Below are 21,003 nucleotides of genomic sequence, written 5' to 3'. Positions count from 1 at the left end.
AGCATTTTCTTTTCTAACAACACAGCTTGCTTGATTTTGCAGTTCACCCATTTACTTCTACTGTGTTTACTCGCTTAACCCTTTGTATGCAGTTATACATTGTTTGTGTCAGATACTGCATTATGAATTTCCATGCATTGTCGACATCTTTTCTGGACAGCTCATCTAACCAATGTATTGATGGTAGTTGACTACAGAGCTTCCCATAATCACCCACCTTATATTTCCACATATATCTGTTTTTGGCAGTATTTCACCACTTACCAAACAAATACCTCATGATCACTCTCAGCAACTGGCAGCAGTGTCAATATCTCATTACCAACTATATCTTGTAAAGTTATCACCAAATCCAAAACACTATCCCCTCCTTCCATTTTGTATGCCTATAATTAATGTCTCCCATCAGGAACACCTTCTTTTTTTACATGCCCAACCAATTTGCCTAAACATTTCACAACCCTACATTCCCTGGCCTATATATATTAGCCTGTTAATTTCAAAATCTGTGCATGCACTATCAACTTCCACACTTTGCAAACACAGTTCCTCTGCAATCATTAACAGCACTCCGCCTCTTCTTTTCACCTTCCTATCCTTCCAGAAAATTATATATCCTTCCATTTTTATTCCTGACATCACATCATCCTCAGACAACCACGTTTCACTTATACCAATTATCCTTGGGCATACTGACTCAATCATTGCACAAACTCACCCCTCTTACTTTGAATACTCCTATTATTATACAAACATAACAATCCTTATATCTTTGAAGCCGTTCTATTTGAATTATTCTGAATATTAATATATGAAATCTGAGAAAGTATTGGCAAAATCATTCTAAATCACCAATGCCAATCTGGGATGCTGCATCTGGCTTGTAAATATAGCAGTAATATGATTTGATTCCAGTTTCATCATAACTCACTAAGCAACTAAGGCAATGCTCAGGAGCAGCAAGTTTGGAGGGTAGCAAAAACTGGCAACATTTTATCTCAGCCATAAAAACACCATTTTTTTAATTATGGATATCTCTAGACAAATGCCATGGACAAGTTTTGGTGAATCTCAAGTGGTTGCACTTGATATCTCAAAAGCTTTTGACCAGGTCTGGCACAAAGGCTTATTAACAAACTACCATCATTCTGTCTGACCCAGGACTTCTGTAGTTGGATTGCCAGCTTTCTGTCTGGATGCACACTGTGTGTGATGGTGGATGGCTCCCTATCCTCTCACCATCCAATTAATGCTGGGGTTCGGCAAGGTTCTGTCCTCTCATCAACCCTCTTCCTGCTATATATATATATATCAGTGACCTACTTCAGTTGTCCTCCCAATGCATAGTTTTGCAGACGACACACTACTTTCATTTGATAAACCTTACTCTACACAACTCACCTCAACCTACAGAACATCAACCACCACCACCCTCAATTCCAATCTCCAAGCCATCCTGCAATGGGGTTTGGATTACCTCATCAATTTCAATGCTAATAAAATCCAGTTCTGTCCTATATCTCATAAAAAAACCATTTTTTCCCATTATCCTTTTTGACGATACCCAAATTTCCAGACAGTTTGAGATCTCTCTTCTTGGAATTACCCTCACATCAAAGCTCTCCTGGCATAAACACATCACAACCATTGCATACTCAGCTTCAAAAAAACTAGGATTTCTGTTTGGCTCAAGACATTACTTCACCCCTGAACAGCTGCTAACATTATACAAATCACAAGTCTGTCCAGCTATTGAATACTACTCCCACATATGTGGTGGGGCCCCTAAAAGCTCTCTCAAAATGCTTGACTCAATACAAAGGAGAGCAATTAGACTTATTAATGACCCATCTCTTTCCAACTCTCTCTCTCTCCCTCCCCCCCTCACTTTCGCACAGACGTTTGGTTTCTGCAGTATGTATATTCTACAAATATTTCTTCCATGGGAAATGCTCATCTGAAATAACATCAATAATTCCTCCACTCAGTACTAAGCTCGTTGGAACATGTGCAGTTGCTGCTTAACATCCCTTCACAGTACACCTAGAAACAAACAGAACAAGTTTTTTCTCCTCCTCCTCCTTCATCCCTGCAACTGCTACACTGTGGAACAGTCTTCCCCTGCTGTATTTCCCAAGGAATACAGCAGGAATAGACTCGTTTACATTTAAATCAAATGTAAACGAGTTCCTCCTTTCCCAATCCACTACCCATATATGGTACTGATGTACTATAGGTTGAACAATCAACCTCTTGTGTATTTTATTTATGTTGTGCACAACATAAAAAAAAAAAATAATAATAATTAATTTTTTTTTAATTTAGGGGAAAAAAATAGTGCTTGCCTATTGACAGAATATACCCTAACAACTGTCCTATTTGCATCAGTTTTATTTAACATTTGTGGTTTACTAGCATGTGCTTCATTTAGTGTAGTCTGTGGCCTGCAGGCTTCAGATGACCTCATAACTGATTTAATCTAATTTGCAAGAATAAATTGAGAAATTCTTTTTAAAAAATATAATCAAACTATCAATAAATGCTTGAATGTACTGTCATACATTCAAGCATTTATAGTCATGAGTTATATCCACAATGATAGTTCAAATCTCATACAATTGTGTGGTTATGTGAAGCAATGCTTGTCTGCAAAGAGGACATAGATTCCTTTCTTTTAGAGTTACACGGTGATCAGCATTCATTTTAAAAATTTATGGAATTTACAACCGTGTTAAAAAACTTTTTTATTATCCTGACGTTTCAATCTAAATATAAGCTATATAAAAAAAAATTTACAAATTACATGAAGCTAAATTCTATTTACAATGACAGGAATAAACATTCTTTCAGATGGTTTTCTTTCAGAAACAATGATGTCCTATTTTTAGTATTACAATTCTTATTTTTGCTTTTAAGATACTGGGTTTTCTGCAGTCCTGTATATAGTTGTTCTTAGTGAGGAACGTTTTGTGGGTCGAATATATACTTTTCATATGTTTGAAATTTTTAGACCACCATTATTGTTCAGATTGGGGTGGTTGATAATAATCTCACATGCTTCCTTAAATTTCCATTCATACCATGTTTTAGTGCGATGTAGACAGCTAGTGCTTTTCCAGTCAATTCTGTGTAAGGTATTCAAGGCATGATCAGAAAGGCCAGCTTCACCATAATTATTATATTTAATGTGTCGTTTATGTTCTTTTTGTCTGATAGGAATTGTGCGTCCTGTTTTTCCTATATATGGTGTGTTGCAAGTACAATAAATCTGGTATACTCCAGGGTGGGCTAGTGGAGGGAGTGGGTCTTTGGATGAGTTGAGCAAGCTTTTTAATTTTGCAGGAGGTTTGAAGGTGACTTTGAGGTTGTATTTTTGTAGTACTCTGTTTATTTTGTCTGATGGTCCTTTAATGTAGGGAATGGTTATAGTTTTACTGTAGTCTGGTTTGTCTTTGTTTTTTATTGAGATTTTGTAGAGAATTTTGTTAATAGTGTTTTGGCTGTATCTGTTTTTTTTGCAAAGTATTAATAGATTGTTGTAGAATAGCTCTCCTAAAATTGAACTTCAAGCTCTGGAAAATCTGATAACTAGATATGGAAAAGGTGAAGACAGTTACTCATATTCTGTAATATCCTTCCATTTGATTTTGATGGTTTTTGAAATATAAGAGATGCCATGAGAATGTTTACATCATCTATATTTAATAAAGCTGAAAGCAAACTTTTTCATGCATGAAATTGAGCAAATCTAAAACTAGAAACAGGGCATCAAGTATCATCTTCATTGTTTACTACAAACTAGTGTGCTGTCTACGAATCCTAGTTATATATATCACCTTCACACTGTTATACAATCCTCCTATATTTCACACTGGTATGAGATATATATAATCTCAAGCATTCCACTGATTTATGTATTTTATGTATTACAAAGTAGGAAGTCGTTAATAGTAAATTCTGAAATGTTTTAATAAAAAAAAAAAAAACTTTTAATTAATCCAGAAATTCTGGTTTTTCACCCTCCCCTTTCCTTTTCACAGTTTTGGATATGGATAACAAGCATTTATAATCATGAGTTATATCCACAATGATAGTTCAAATCTTACACAATTGTGTGGTTATGTGAAGCAATGCTTGTCTGCAAAGAGGACATAGATTGTTGTAGAATAGCTCTCTTAAATTGAGCTTCAAGCTCTGGCATATCTGACAACTAGATATGGAAAAGGTGAAGACAGTTACTCATATTCTGTAATATCCTTCCAATGATCATTTTTTTTACACTCTATATATCCAGAAAAGTTGAGCATCAGATTTAGATGAAGATGTGTATTCATTGCTTTGGACTAACACTTGTGGATCACGATTGCATTGGTTGAAATGCAGTCTTTATCAGGATTCAGTCACTGGGTCTCAGTAACTGAAAAAACTTAAGCAAGAATCAGTGTGAAGGTGATGTTAACAATTGAATGCAAGCTGAAGGCATTGTTCTTTGGCTTTCTAGTTTCTGCAATCAAACAGTTATTTCTTCAGCATAGTCTGTGACCTAAATATCTGTGTTTTAAATGGAGACATTTTTTAAGTTCCAACTATGTATTGAATGAAAATTCACTAAGCCACATGAAATTGTCAACATTGGCATATCTTTCCATGGCATTCATCCCTGTGATGACTTTGGCCTCTTCGCTGCATTAATAGACTCTCCCTTTTACACTGGGGTAAAAGGATCAACAAGAATATAATTTTCTTGGCAAGTATAATTTACTTAGTAAACAAGCGAAAAAAAACTTTCTACATCTATCTCGGATCCAGAGTATTTTAATAATAAAGTATTACACCTTTTTTACTGTTTGTATATGCTTCTCCATTAATTTAATCTTGGAATCTTCCTAGATCTGTCTCCCTCTGATGAGATCCAGTTTGTTGAAACCAGTCTAGGTACCTCTTTAAATGCTTCCAAAAGGAAGACTGCTTTGTATTATGGAAAACAAAGCCAATTGATGTGAAGTCATCAGCCTCTATATACAAGTAGCCTGAAGATATTTCACCTGCAGACTTTGCTTACACTTTGGTAAAAGGATTAAACAAGAATATCTTTTCTAGCTAATATAATTTAGTCAACATTGGCACATCTTTCCATAATCTGTCCCTGTGATGACTTTGGCCTCTTCACTGCATTAATGGAATCTCTCTAAGGAAAGTCTCTTCAGCACATATAGGATCTTTATGGGTACTTGACCCATTCATTGTGTTTATTAAAAATGCTGCTTTGCAAATAAAATTTTCTGGTTACTCTGCCTGTAGAAAAATTTATTTGCTCAGGTTGTGATTATTGAAAGAATACAGGTTGAAGAACATAAATGTCCTTGTTACTTTTACTGCAGTAATCAAGTTTCACTACTGTTTAGTTTTATCATTATTATTATTAAAACACATTTGCATTTGTTATTCTTTCAGTTAAAGTTTGTTTTTATTTACAGGAACAGAATTGTCTCGTGGAAAAATGGCACGCCCAGAATATGAAACAATTTATTGAACTTCGTAACAGGCCACCAGTCTGGGATGATGGTGTGTTTTCTTTTGTTCTCATTTAATTAGTCTTCAGTCATTTCATGTAACAGTTAGCTGAAAAATTGTGATTGTGAAAAAAACCCCCGAAGAAATTGCTTCTATGAACCTATCTTTTTAAAGAAATTAATTAATCAGTTAGCTGTTTGTTTGTACTGTAACATAATAGAAGGGAGTTGTATGCAAAAGATGCATTACATTTGAACACAGAACAGGTATTTAGAGAATGTTATTTGACTGACTGGGCAAGTGAGTCTGTTAGTTTAGGGAAACTAGAATTACAAGGGGGATTGTAGCAAGGATGGCTTCATGCAGGAATAGTGACTTGAGAATGAGAGCAGCTTGGGGAGAGGTGGAGCATTCAGGGAGTAATAATAGTTATATGAATACTGGCAATCCACTGTTTTTTTTTTAATTATGCAATTAAAAAAACAGTACAGAATAAAAGGAATGAGTTTGTGGCATCGATTGATTCATTCTATCCAAAGATTATTGATATCATTGAAACTTGGTTAACTGCTAGACTTCTGCACTATCGTTATGGCAAGTAGGGTCTGGCAGACCATGCCTTGGATACCACTTCACACAGGATCAGTTGGAAGAAAACAGAAGTGCTACACAGAAGTCATAAGTCAGAGAGATTGTTTTGGGAATCAACAAAAGCTTTAAAACATACTACAAACCTCAACAAGTATGGTTGTATAAATTTACCAAAAATCTGGGAGACAGTCATTTTAAGATTTAATTAATACTTGTTTTCTCTCTTTTTCCTACACAGATAGCACCTAATAAGAACTTTAGTTCCTTGTGGTATTCATTACAATTTTTTTTAAACTAGTCCCACTGTTATACTAAATTGTTGTTTCACGTACTGTGACAAACTGTTTTTGTGCTCTGAAGATACTGGATATAATGCCAGTGAAATATCAGTAAATGAGTTAATAAATATTATTTTCTTATCATTCTGTGTTATCATCAATACCGTGAAAATAAATAGCATGTACTGCGAACACATAAGCCTTTCCATGCATTTGTCTCCAATAGTTATAAAATTAAAATGGTTTTGGAACGTACTGGTTCTTAGTCTCTCATATAACATGGTTTCACACTACATGAGATTTTTTATAGGAGACTAACTACCATGTTATGCATGGATTAGCTATTAGAATATACAGTATAGAATATTAATGTGTTAGTTAGTGGCATATACAAGTTATAAATGTGTTGTTAAAGTAACTTTTTATTTATGCCATGTGAAGCCAAAATGTAAACTATCTTTTACAAAATATGTTATATCCTGTAACAGTGATCCACACTAATGATATCTCCTTATTTCATTCAACATCTGGCATATGTTGAATTTTAAAAAGATGGCAGTTTGTTTTTTAGAAATCTGCATGTTAATATCTCTTTATATTTGTGTTTGTTGTGTCAATCTGAAGAAATACACAGTGTTATTGTTTGAAACTAGTCATTGATTTATTATATTGTTTTGTTTTTTACTTGGCATTTTGCCAGTATTAATTTAATAATTGTGAAAAACAATCTGTTACTCATATGCATGTCAACATTAAAATAAACTTCTAATTCAAAAAATACCGTATTTCTTTAATTTACAGTTTTAAGACAAATCAGCATATACTATCTGTCCATTATTGGGTCTCTCTCTCTCTCTCTTACATGATTCATTCTACAGTTGCAAGGGTGACTTTTGCACATCAGCTGTCTGTCACTTTCTCCTATCCTTGTTTGACCAATGTAATTTATGCACACTAGTTGTTCATCACTTGTGCTCTCACCCTCCGTGTGAGTGTACAAGACCAATTATAAACATGGCTGACTTTCAAAGTTTTGGATTTCAATATTATAGATCATGCATTCATGTATATTTCAGGTAAGTATCATTCAATTAAGCTATTGTAACATTTTGAAACTTAAATATTAATTCTGGACTTTCATTTTTATAATTACATACTCTTCCAGTTATTTTTCATCATCATCATCATATTCCTGCCATGTACCCTCAAGGGGTGTACAGGATATGACAGTACTACATGAAAAAATTACATCATTACTAACTTCCTATCTACAATTTTCCTCCAAATCAGTCTGTGTTACTTGTCAAGACTCCAACATTATCAGATCTTATATTTCTATCGTCTAAGGCACTTTGTACCGTATCAATCCACCTATATCTTGGTCTTCCTCTGGGTCGTTTTCCTGCCAACCTGGCAGAGAACACTTGTTTTGCTAATCTTTCCTCGCCCATTCTGTTTAAGTGACCATACCACCTGAGATTAGCTCTACTAACGCATTCCATTCCTGGATGCTGACAATGTCAAGTTCTTTCCTAATATCCTCATTTTTAATATGATATTGCCATTGATGCCATCTGTTCACGCATCTAGTCTTTCTAAGGACTCTCATATCTGGGGTTTCTAGTCTTTGGTGAAGTGTTTTACTTCTGACCCAGCTCTCAGATCCATAAGTTAAAACTGGTTTGAACACTGTCTTGTATACAGCTAATTTAGTGTTCCGACTAATTTCTCTCTTATTCCATATGAATTTATTCAATTGACTTCCCACCATACCAGCTTTGCTGATTCTGTTGGCTATTTCTATATTTAATTTACCATCTTCAGTAAAAATTGTGCCTAAGTAGCTAAAATGTTTTACTTGTTCCACAGGTTCTCCATTCACAACACAGTTGACATTTTCAATGATTCTGCCTATTTTCATTGTCTTTGTTTTTTTATTGCTGACCTTCATACCATATCTATTACAACAGCTATTCAATTTAGTCAGAGAATCTTGCAGACTTGTAGCAGATTTATTTAGAAGTATAATATCATCTGCATAAAGCAAAGAGCTGACATTAACATCTCCAATTTTGATATCAGGTTTAATACCACTTTCCTTCATAATGTGATCCATATAGATAATGCATAACAGAGGGGGTAATGTACATCCTTGTCTCACACCAGATTTAACATTAAACCATCTTCCTGTACTTCCTTCAATTCTATCTGCTGACTTACAACTCAAATAAAGACTAAATTTTGCTTGATATAATGCCCCATTGACACCATATAGCTGCAGCGTATTGAATAGCTTCTCTCTTGGGACCTTGTCATGTCCAAGTTATTTTTCCCTCCTATTATTTTTTGAACTTGTGCTTTTTTTATATATTATCCTTTTGTATACTCATTGTGCATTTCTTATCAATCTTTGCATTCAGTTGTCTGCTTGGTTTTCTGACATTTCATTTGTTTATTTATTGTTATCTCCCCCAAACATATCGCTCTTCAGTAGAAGATCATGTCATTTTGGTTATGATATTGGATATTTATAGCTGTTACTGGCAAGGTTAACGTACCCAGTATACAACCCAGTAGGCTGTAGATTTACAACTGTGGGTGCAGATATGTAGTGAATGTCTTTATGTAGAAGATGAATTTCATATTAGACCATCAACCTGCTTACACTGAGAGCTAAAGTGGATTATAGTCAAAAAATAAAAAATATGAAAATAATAAATAAAAAAACTTAACCTATGTACACAGTACTAATAGGTTTACAACTTATTGTGGGTGCAGAAAAAAGCTTCTTTTTTTTTCAGTATCATTTCATTCTAGTTGACTTTCCATTCTCTAATTTCTTTAACTCTTGTTTTGCTGTAGCTAACAAAATTTTGTTGTTTCATCCATGTCCTTAAAGTTGATGTTTGAATTTGATTTAGTTTCTATCAATACAAAAGTCAAAAATAAAGATAAGTTTTAAATTTTCTTCGTTGAAATCATATAATGATAAATATATAATCAATGTAAAAGGTGAGACAAAAAATAGTTTCATCGTTTTTCTTTTGTTTTCTAATTTTACTACAAAACACAAATTGTGTGAAATACTTTCCACAGCATCACTCCCATCTGATGTATTTTGAGCTGATGGCTTTTAGCAGCTAATCAGTATAAATATTACACTAGTCCAGTGTAATGTTCCTTTGTAGTCCTGCATACACAGTCATCTCCTTTTCACATGTATTGCCATACCAACACAGATAATATGCTGTTTTTGTGCTGAATAGATTACATTTAAAAAAAAAATGCAACCGTATTCTGCAAATTCAAGAAGGTTTGAACTTTCAGTGTTTGCAATAGCAAGCTTAAAATAGCATTGGTACTATAGAATTTAATTCAAGCTGGGACTTTTCTTTCATTTGTTGTAGTGCATCATCATTATTTCTATTATGGTAGTATTTGTTACAATGTACATCTACTGTACTGTGAATTATTATGGAAGAGATGCAGTCTACAAGCAAGTTAACAACAGTAAAATATGTTCTTAATTGTCATAGGCTAAGACCCACGTTAATCAGTTGGAACTGTTAGGGGGAGGAGAGAGAAGTCCTACTTGAAGCAATGAAAGATGAATGTATGGAAACTGTGAAATAGTGAGAATTAGCGCTAAGGAGACTCATGTCAATCATTTGGACTGAAGCAATGGAAATTGGTCATGTGGAGATGACTAGTGTATCTCTTCTAGTCTGATGGATGTGCTTATACATGGAGGATGCTTGGAGAGCACTTTTAATCTTAAGTGTGTTATCCTGGTGATGAAGGTTTGAGATGGTAATGTAATAATGCAGGGCTGCTTGGTTAGGTGTACTATAGTAGATCGAATTATGACTGTAGGTCTTATATTAATGTTCTAGACAGTGAGCATATCTTATATCTTAACCGATGCAGTCAGTTTTATAGTATAGGCCTTTAACCTTACAACATGATAATAGTCCATGTTACAAAATAGTGATTTTAAACACATGATTTGAAGGAAATATTAGAAAATTGCAGTCGCCACTTAAACTAAATAACACATTTGTAGGATACAGTGGAAGAGGGCAAATTCAATATGGCTTGCTTGATTAGCAGAATATACTAATGCTTGTAAAGAGGAATGGAGCACAACACCACCAATTATCTACTACAAATTAGTAGAAAGTTATAACTAAATGTGTTTAAACCAAGGATTAATAGGACTTATGGCACATTAAGACTTAGCTATCCTTTGAAATGACTGTTAACAGACACTAAGAATTAGCAACATAGGTGATACATTGGATGTGCAGCAGAGAATATCCTTTGTTAAAATATACAGTTAGCATTATATAGAGAAAGTAAAACTATTTAGGTGATGGAGTACCCCTTTAAAATTTATCCAACTAAATTATAGAGGTGCTAAATAAATGGAATTATATTAAATAAGGATTTTTCAGAAGCTGAAAACATTAATAGTAAATTGACTTTACACACACACACACACACACACACACACACGCGCGTATATATTTTTATGTAGATATCGTGAATGTATGCTCTGCCAATGCATAGAATGATCATTGATGAGATATCTTAGCAGTAAAGCGAACTCCAAAAAAACTTTCTAGAATATGATCCTAGAAAGTTCTTTGTGGATTCCAAATATGGATTAATTTCTTTTCCATACCATTGTGTTCTGCATGCAGATAGAGTTGTCAAGGGTTTTTTTTTTTTGTAAGAAATAGAGTTGAACGTTATAACCATTCATCCTGTTAGCCGAATCCGAACTTCCTGAAGATTGACAAAAAAATTTTAATTAATTTCAACCATATGATATAGTTCAAAAGAATGATTATACACAGTGGATTTTACCAAGACTGTCTGCATAAAGCTTTTTATGCAGACATAAGTCATCCACAAGTAGTGTTTTTCTTTTACAATAATTTGTATAATAGATACAATAATTTTTATTCTGTATTATAAAGAAAAATATGTTATAAAAATTAACAGTGATTTTAGTGTATTTCTTTTAATATTCATCTCACTTCTGATTTACTTTATATACTCTTTTCATATTTAAACTAAATTGGAAATTTAGAGCATATATTCAGATAGAGTTTAGTTTGTAATTTTTCCATTTTATAAGAAGCTGGGTTTTTCATGAATAGCATAAATTCAAATATTAGGGATTTTTCTTTTATTTTTTTTATAGAAACAGAGTCATATACTTTGGACTTCAGTGGCAGAGTAACACAAGCTTCGGTCAAGAACTTCCAGTTAGTTCACGAAAGCAATGGTAACTAAAATTCTTAAGAAGTTGAATTATTATATTATATAAATTATGCATGATCAGTTATTATCATAGGTGATGGAGCACCTATCATAAAACCTCCATTGGAGTCAAAAGAGTCATTACCAGAGGTCCTATGCACAATTCATACTGTGCCTTTAAATATATTCATTGTCTCTGCACTCACCATACTAGTAGTAAGAAAGTTCATTCCACTCACCTGCCACTCTCGTGCAAAAAACCTGCTCGTCATCCCCTTGTTCACACCCTCCTTATACTGCTTCTGGGAATGACCTCTTATTTTCCCCCATTCTGTGTAAAACTTTTTCCTCATTTATCTGGCAGTAACCCTTTATTAACTTATATTTCTGAATCATATCCCCCCCCCTCCTCCTATTCACCAGTCTCTACAATTTTCACTTTCTCAATCTTTTTTCATACTCAACATTTCAGAAACCACCTTAGTCGATCAACTCTAGACCTTTTCTAGTATCTCTTCATCCTTTTGAAAACTTGGTGAACAATAATCCATATGTAGCTTGATCAAAGCCTTATTTCTAAATGATAAGTGACTACATCATTTCCATAATCCATTGTGCTATCTTCAGGATTCTAGCAATGTGTCCCTGAAATTTTAGGTCCTTGTCCACAACCACTCATCTACAGCACTTCTTCCAAGATATTCTCACCAATTGTATTTACAGCTTTCAGCACATACATACCACATGTATAATGTGCATATAGCAGCACTCAATGTTTGAAATGCCCCCATTTTACCTTCATGCACGCTCAAAGTCTGTAAAGCCACATATTGATGGCACCATGCACAATATCATACAAACGCTGCCACTGCTTGCTCCAGATCTGCCTTCAGAGTGACAATGCTGGGGTGTCATCTCTTGCAGGCTACTCTTTCAAGCTCCGACCACAATTTGAACCCCAACGGATTCAGATCGGGACTTCTAGATGACCAATCAGATGGTGATATGTGATTTGGCACATTTGCCTCCAACCACTGTTGTGTGGTCCTAGCCTTGTGTGCAGGGACTGAGTCCTTTTGGACGGTCCACTGCCTATTGTGAAAAAAGGTGTTGTTCAAGGACCGTACAACTGGTTCGAGCAGAGTGTCTTGATACATTTTGACAGAGATTTTGACCCCCTTTCTCGCAGAAATACAACGTGGATACTGTTGATACATCACCTCCCCACCAAACCATCACTAACGTAGGGTGAAGAGCTCTCTGAATCCTAGATGCTATGGCACATGCTTTGCAACCATACAGGGCATATACCTCGTTTTGGCATTTAAGCAACTCTTGAATGGGCAAAAATCTTCTCACCTGTGAAGAGGATATCTCTGTGTCTGTTGTTTGCATACTGCCCGAGAAGTGGCTTTGATTTTATCATCCTCTGCCACATAAGCTGTGGTGTTAGGAAGTGTCCAGTAGAATGACAATAGGCTCTCTCTCTCTCACTCCAGGTCATCATAGTACATGTGACATCATTCTGTGGCCTAATACAGCATGGGTGACTTGTTCTTTGACAGTTAGATATGTTCTATATCATTATAATGGTTAATAGTACGATACACAAACATCCTACTGATCCTGAGTGTTTTAGTATGTTGAAAATAATCAGTGGATGCATTCCATGTGAAGTGCTGTTACAGCTATATAGTTCTCATAATCTCCCCACTGCATGTTAATCCATAGCTAAACAACTCTCTCTTTACTGATAAACATACACATGTTGGTTGTGCACAGTGCTATAATGGAACCGAGCTAGTACAATTCTTTGGGGAATGCAGAGGTGTTCAGAAGTTGTAATAGTGTTTATGGCAAGACTGTGTACATTTACTATTTGAATTGCAAAGAAATCTTTTCCAAGACCTTCCTCTTTTCAATCCTCTTAACAGTGACAACTCTTCCCCATGTTATTTTTTTTGTATCCTAGTAAGTGAGAAGGATCATTCCTTCTGAAGATGAGAGTGAATGTCAACTAATCTGGCACTGGTAAACCTGGGTAGTTTATATATAACTTGATGTGAAGAACAAGCAACAGGTGATATAGGAGGTTCTTCAAATGATACTAGGACACCTCATTTGATAGCTTGTGCTGAGTCCTGAGGAATATAACTGGATGTGGATAGGTCAGATGGCAATAGAATAAGGAATTAGTGCTTGACTATTTCCACAAGACCTTGATACTGTTTGTTGAGTATCGAATAACTCAACAGCAGCAGGAGTGAGTGGCTGATATGTAACTGGAGTAAACGTATGACATTGATATGGTTTATCAGAATATATCAGCACATTTTCTTGTCATCACTTTTTCCATCAACCTAGATGGCAGCACTAATTCAAATTCCATATTCACACCCAATTGCAATTCTTCTACTGACACCAAGTCTGGTGCTGATAACGTTTGTTGATCCACACCACTAGGAGACAGAACTTGAGAACTTCATCATCATCATCAAATTCCTGCCATGTACCCTCAAGGGATGTACAGGATATGATAGTACTACATGAAAAATTTACATCATTACTAACTTCCTATCTACAATTTTTCTCCAAATCAGTCTGTTACTTGCCAAGATTAAAACATTATCAGATCTTATATTTCTATCGTCTAAGGCACTTTGTACAGTATCATTCCACCTATATCTTGGTCTTCCTGTGGGTTTTTCCTGCCAACCTGGCAGAGAACACTTGTTTTGCTAATCTTTCCTTGCCCATTCTATTTATGTGACCATACCACCTGAGATTAGCTCTGCTAATGCATTCCTGGATGCTGACAATGTCAAGTTCCTTCCTAATATCCTCGTTTTTAATATGATATTGCCATTGATGCCATCTGTTCACGCCTATAATCTTTCTCAGGACTCTCATATCTGCGGTCTCTAGTCTTTGGTCAAGTGTTTTACTTCTGACCCAGCTCTCAGATCCATAAGTTAAAATCGATTTGAACACTGTCTTGTATACAGCTAATTTAGTGTTCCGACTAATTTGTCTCTTATTCCATATGAATTTATTCAATTGACTTCCTACCATACCAGCTTTGTTGATTCTGTTGTCTATTTCCATATTCAATTTACCATCTTCATTAAAAATCGTGCCTAAGTAGTTGAAATGTTTCACTTGTTCCAGGTTCTCCGTTCAAAACGCAGTTGACATTTTCAACAATTCTGCCTATTTTCATTGTTTTTGTCTTTTTATTGCTGACCTTCATATCATATCTATTACAACAGTTATTCAATTTAGTCAGGGAATCTTGCAAACTTGTAGCGGATTTATTGAGAAGTATAACATCATCTGCATAAAGCAAAGAGCTGACATTAACATCTCCAATTTTGATGTCATGTTTAATACCACTTTCCTTCATAATGTGATCCATATAGATAATGAATAACAGAGGGGATAATGTACATCCTTGTCTCACACCAGATTTAACATTAAACCATCTTCCTGTACTTCCTTCAAGTCTAACTGCTGACATACAATTCAAATAAAGACTAAGTATTGCTTGATATAATGCTCAATTGATACCATATAACTTAGCGTTTTGAATAGCTTCTCTCTGGGCACCTTGTCATATGCCTTTTCCAGATCGACAAAACTTAAATACAGATCTTTGTTATATTCCCATGCTTTCTCGACTATTTGTCGTAAAATGAAGATCTGATCCTGACAGCCTCTATTTGGCATGAATCCAGTTTGTTCTTCACCAAGCTTTTCTTCTGCAATTTTTCTCAACCATTTCTCAAGTATACTTGCATATATCTTACCAGGAACACTCAGTCAGTAGAGAAATACCTCTGTAATTCTCACATTCAGTTTTATTTCCCTTTTTATATATGGGTACTATGAGAGCTCTACTCCAATCATTGGGAATTTGTCCCTCTGTCTAGGCTTTCTGAATTATGCAGTGCAACCACTGTAAGACTTTTGTACCATCATACTTCAGCATTTCTGGTTGAATATCATCTACTCCTGCTGCCTTTCCACATTTCAAGCCTTTGATAGCTTTTTCTACCTCAAGCATGGATATGTATTCCTGACTGTATGCCTGTTGAGTGTTTTTTACCACTGTGCTATCACTGCTTGTTTCATTTAGCAATTTTTCGAAGTAATTACTCCATACTTCAAGGATATCTTTTTTCTCCTGTTTTCATGTCACCTTTATCATCTCTAACTCCTTTTACAACACTCTTTCCTCCATTTCTAAGCTTCTTCAACAACCTCCAGAATATCTTACCACCTTCTTGATATTTATTTTCTATGTTCTTGGCAAAGTCCTCCCATGACTTTTGTTTAGATAGTTTTACATGGTGTTTAGCTTTCTTACATTTGTCTCTGTATTCTCTAAGAGCACAAGCTGACTTATTTACCAGGAACTTTTGATATGCTTTCTTCTTTTCCTTCACTGCCTCTTTAACTTCCTGTGTCCACCATGGAGTTCTGATTTTTCTATCCTTGCAGACAACCTCACCACATGTCTCTCTGACTGAATTCTTCAAGGCTTGCAACTGAATCTCCAAGGTTTGGTTGCTGTTCTCAAACTCTTTCATTTTTTCTTCAATAATTTTTGTGTATTTTAGTCTACAGTTCACATCTGAGAGCTGCTCAACTTTTATTATTATTATTATTATAAATTTAGTTTAATCCTTTATCCGAGTGTGAGCAAACAAAGTTTGTGCCCGAAAGTGTCTTCAGGACTGGGGTAAGGTGGTACAACACCAGGGCACTCCTTGCAAAGGTGGAGCAAGCTACTAACACTCCTATCTCAGTATCTCCCATAATGCAAAACACATCTCCTTGCGGATATGTCTAATGTTATGCATTAAGGGAATCTACAACCCAGACTAGTTTCGACCTTTATTGAGGTCTCTTCAGTGGGAGCCAGGCCCAAGTGGAGTGCTCTGGTGTTGTACCACCTTACCCCCAGTCCTGAAGATAATTTCAGGCCCAAACTTTGTTTGCTCACACTTGGATAAAGGATTAAACTAAATTTATTATACTCTAACCAAGTGAAAAATAAACTTTCAATATTATTATTATTATCTGAGACCTCCAGGGAGTCAAGGACTCATCGAGGGAGGCTGTAAATTACCCAACTCAGCTATCATACCTTCCCTTAAATTCATTTACACTAGATGCATTCACTATCCCTAAGGGCAAATTATTCTACTCACTCACTACTCTCTGAGAGAAAAGCTTAGCACTTACCCCTTTCTTGACTGAGAACAACCTTAACTTCCATGGATGCCTATATGTTCCCAGCCTTCCATATAACAAAAAATTTCATCATTTGAAATGCTATAACACCCATTCAAAAGTTTATAGGCCTCTATCATATCACCCCCCCCCCCTCTTTCTCCTGTTAACCAGGGTCTGTGATACACATACTTGCAATCTGTCCTCATAATCTAAATCCCATAATCTGGATGTCATCTTTTTAACTCTTCTTTGCAGCCTTTCCACAGCTCCTTTATCCCCTTGAAACCTGGGAGACCAAATCTGCGCACAGTAATCCAAGTGTGGTCTTATCAAAGCCTTATAAAGAGGCAAAATTACTTCCTTATCCTTACATGTCAAGGTTCGCTTCAGCATAGAAATTATCCTCTGAGTTGTATTTGCATCTTTTGCTCTGTGACCTTTGAACTTTAAATTCTTATTCACCAATACACTAAAATCCCTTGCCTCTTCAGTTTCTTGTAGCATAACCCTGCTAATATAATATGCCGCTGGATCTCTAATCACACCAAAGTGCATAACTTTACACTTACTAACATTAAACTGACAGCCATTTTCGTTTTATTCGCTTTAAAACTTTCTTACATGTTATTCTTTTCAATATGAAATTCAATTTTATCCTACTCAAGACTAAATAGTGATCACTTCCAATTTCAAATCCTCTGTACACTCTGGTGTCCTGCACCAGGGAGAAAACATCACTATTAACAATAACATAGTCAATGAGACTTTTCTTATTCCTTGCCTCTTCTCTCCATGTGAATTTGTGCACATTTTTATGTTGGAACATGGTGTTAGTAATAACCAATCCATGTCCTGAGCAGAAAACCAACAGGTATTTGCAATTATTATTAGCTTTGCTCTTTTCTCCAAATTTTCCCAAGATAGTTTTGTATGTCTGACAATCATTTCCCACTCTGCTATTTAGATCCCCAACAAGGACCAACTTTTCCCTTCTCATCATGTGTCAGGTGCTTTCTCTAAAGCATGAAAAAATTCCTCTACTTCTACCTTAGTAGAACCTTCTGTGAAACCATAGGCACAAATAAGTCTCATTGTCCAGTTCCCCATTCTCGTATTTGCCCACATCACTCTACTTGAGACTACTTGCCATTCAAGAAGATTAGCCTCATATTTAGTGTTGAATACTATGGCTACTCCTTCTTTTCCTTGATTGTCATTTCCTGAATATAACATTTTGTATTTATTGCTCAGAAAAATCTCACCAGTTTTTGTCTTTTTTGTTTCAGTCACCCCTATTATGTCGATCTGGTACTTATCTAATTCCTCAGCTAGCTCCATTTCTTTGCCATTCAGGCTTCTTATGTTGATAGTACCGATCTTTAACTCTGGTGATGTTGATTTGGGGTGTGTTTTCAGATTTGTTCCAGTAGCTGACTTTTCGCTGTTCGCCCTGGTTCCCTGGCGAAAACAACGGGGGCCTTGTTTAACTAGGCGAAACCCCAGCCGGCATGAAATTTTGTCATGTTGTACCATCATTTTGTATTTTGGTTTAAGGCAATAGGAATACAATTTGGTAGGCTAAATCCCAAATTGGCAACCCATCCTCGTTCATTCAGTATCCAGGTAGATACGAAACAGGTTGCACCACGAGAAGGTGAGGATTGGATATTAGGTCAGAAGCCCTAGTCGGTTCTCTGCATTCCTTTAAAGGCTATATGGAGGTCTCCTCTCAGTTATATAGCTTTGACCCTTAAGCACCCCTAGAGAACTTAACGTTAAAGAACTTAGAGAACTTAATCTACTGAATCACCTCCTTTGTATAATAATATCTGAAGGTCCTCCCTAGTTCACCTGTCTGTGATATAGCGAATCAATCTACACATGTAGATACATGTGATGGCTTAATAAGTGAAAAAAAAAAGACTGATTCACTATACAATGTAAATAAAGCACTTATTTACATCACATCCACAAACAAAAATGTTATTCTGAATAGACTGGCTTAATGAACATGCCAGCAGTTTAAACATCAGTCTACACCATTAGAAGTTTTCCATTAAGTAATAGGATTATCACATTTACAGCTAGTGTAGCACTTTTCACTTCACTAAGAACACTATCTTTTTTTGTACAACAGTACTGTAAGGTAAATTCAGCTTGTGGCTTATCTCAGTGTTCAGTACACAATCATCACTAAATTTAATCATTTTTATCTTAGTATATAATAGGTTTACTCGTCATCTTTTCTTTTCACTGGAAACAACAACATTCTTACTTTGAATGCTATCTACCATTATTAATAACAATAAAATAAAATAATAATTATGAACAGTTTATAATTCACAGCAAAACACAGAGAGAGATGTAGTGAGGAATGACATCATAAAGAAACAGTCCATGAAACTGTGTAGCTGTTGATTCATGGCATTGTCATGTTGCTAAAACTGATAATGTATCATATAAATGGGCATTGGCCGTAATTGAAAAACATCATATGAGTAGATTGTCTTAAAGTGAAACATTGTAAAGTGGGTTACTACTATATTTCATGTCATTGAGGATAACCCTAGGGTGTTTACAAGAAGGAGGTCTTGTTGGCCTAGTGGTTAGCTTATCTGCTCTCCAGCCAACCAGCTGCAGGTTCGAATCCTATCGTGGGCATGGATGTTTGCGATTGTCTGTTAAAATACTAGTGGTGGTGATGGATAGTAGATGGCATTGGTGTAGCTAATACAGTTCTTTGTAGGTGGTGGAAACGGAGAGTTATACTTGAACTCCCTGGAGGTGTCACGTAATAATACTAATATTAATAATATATATATTATAATAATACTAATAATAATACTAATAAGAATAATGAAAGAAAGGACTACACGCAGATAGTCCTTTTATATGTTGGCCAGCTATAGACTAAACCTCCTTGTACCTTCTCAAATATAGATAATTAATTTAATGTACTAAAGAATTCTTATAATCAGTGCTAATTATGAAAGCCTACATCACAATGGCAGTAAATTAGGCTTAGCTTGACATTCATTTCAAATACTTGATATCATTTAGAATGTCACTAGTCAACTTAACTCAAAATACTTGTAATTATTCATCATCTAATACATATTTATAAATCATTGCTGAAATACTATTAATGTAATCACTAAAATATACTACAAGCTACAAAAACACATAATAACTTGATATTAGAATTTTTGTTTAATGTTTTACTCTTTTAAAAATTGTGAACTATTAAAACACTAATGAGATAAATTTTTTTTTATGAATTGGAGAATGCTTTTTATTTTTTATTTAGCAGTCATGCTGCTAGATAAAAAAATAAAAATAAAACAAAAATCTTTGGCTGGCTGAATTGTGCTTCATATGATGTATATTAAAGTTGTAAAATTAAAGCAAATTATACAAACATAATACATATTTCAGTCGCAAAAAACCTGGGTTCATATACTGTTTAGGTATGAACTAACTGCAGAGTGCAACATGTTTCCTTATATAGAGATGGCATGGATTTTCCTCCCTCCTGGAAACTTAGTTTTGCTTCTGCATTACAGACATGCAGACTGGAGAATAGTTACCAAAATCAGGTAAACAACCAAATTATATGTTCCCTGACAGGTCCTTAGGGATTAGGAAAGTCAGAAAAAAATGGCTTGAATCCTATCTCTAGGATGAGAAGAATACTTATAAAAACATTTCACCTTGCAAAAAAACAAACAGTCAGAAAATGTACATTAATAGAGATAGCATGGAATTAGGATTAGCTGCCTTTAAAATAAAGTTTATAATATGATAGTTACTTAGCCATAATAGGACATTGGGCTTTTAAGACTCATCTGAGAAATGACATCTGAAAGCTGTTATTGTTTTAATATATATATATGCTTTTTTTTATAGTGAACTCAGTGATCATACAGTTTGGTCGTGTAGCAGAAAATATTTTTACTTTGGATTTCAGCTATCCTGTATGTGCCATTCAAGCCTTTGCCGTTGCTCTCTCCAGTTTTGATAATAAATTAGCTTGTGAATAGTAAAATATTGTTTGAATTCCATTTTATTCACTGTAAAAGTATTTTCATATGAGTCATGATGTGTGGTTTCTCAT

At 35.0% G+C, this 21,003-nt stretch overlaps 1 protein-coding gene across 3 annotated transcripts in view; it reads left to right on the top strand.

Annotated features, from left to right (window-relative positions):
- Window positions 1-20,934, top strand: part of LOC150104064 (tubby-related protein 3-like) — a 99,968-nt gene extending 79,034 nt beyond the window's left edge. For all 3 annotated transcript variants that reach the window (XM_090396733.1, XM_090396731.1, XM_090396734.1), the window contains 3 exons: window positions 5,478-5,565; window positions 11,593-11,676; window positions 20,796-20,934. In XM_090396733.1, the coding sequence (XP_090252859.1) occupies window positions 5,478-5,565; window positions 11,593-11,676; window positions 20,796-20,929 (306 nt within the window). In that variant the 3' untranslated portion in view covers window positions 20,930-20,934. The remainder of the gene's footprint in view (window positions 1-5,477; window positions 5,566-11,592; window positions 11,677-20,795) is intronic.
- Window positions 20,935-21,003: the final 69 nt, after the last annotated feature.

This window comes from Typopeltis vanoorti, chromosome 8 (assembly GCF_054136105.1).
Source record: "Typopeltis vanoorti isolate ZY-2024b chromosome 8, IOZ_Tvanoo_1.0, whole genome shotgun sequence".
Lineage (NCBI taxonomy): Eukaryota > Metazoa > Arthropoda > Arachnida > Uropygi > Thelyphonidae > Typopeltis > Typopeltis vanoorti.
This window is presented reverse-complemented; position numbering and strand designations above follow the sequence as displayed.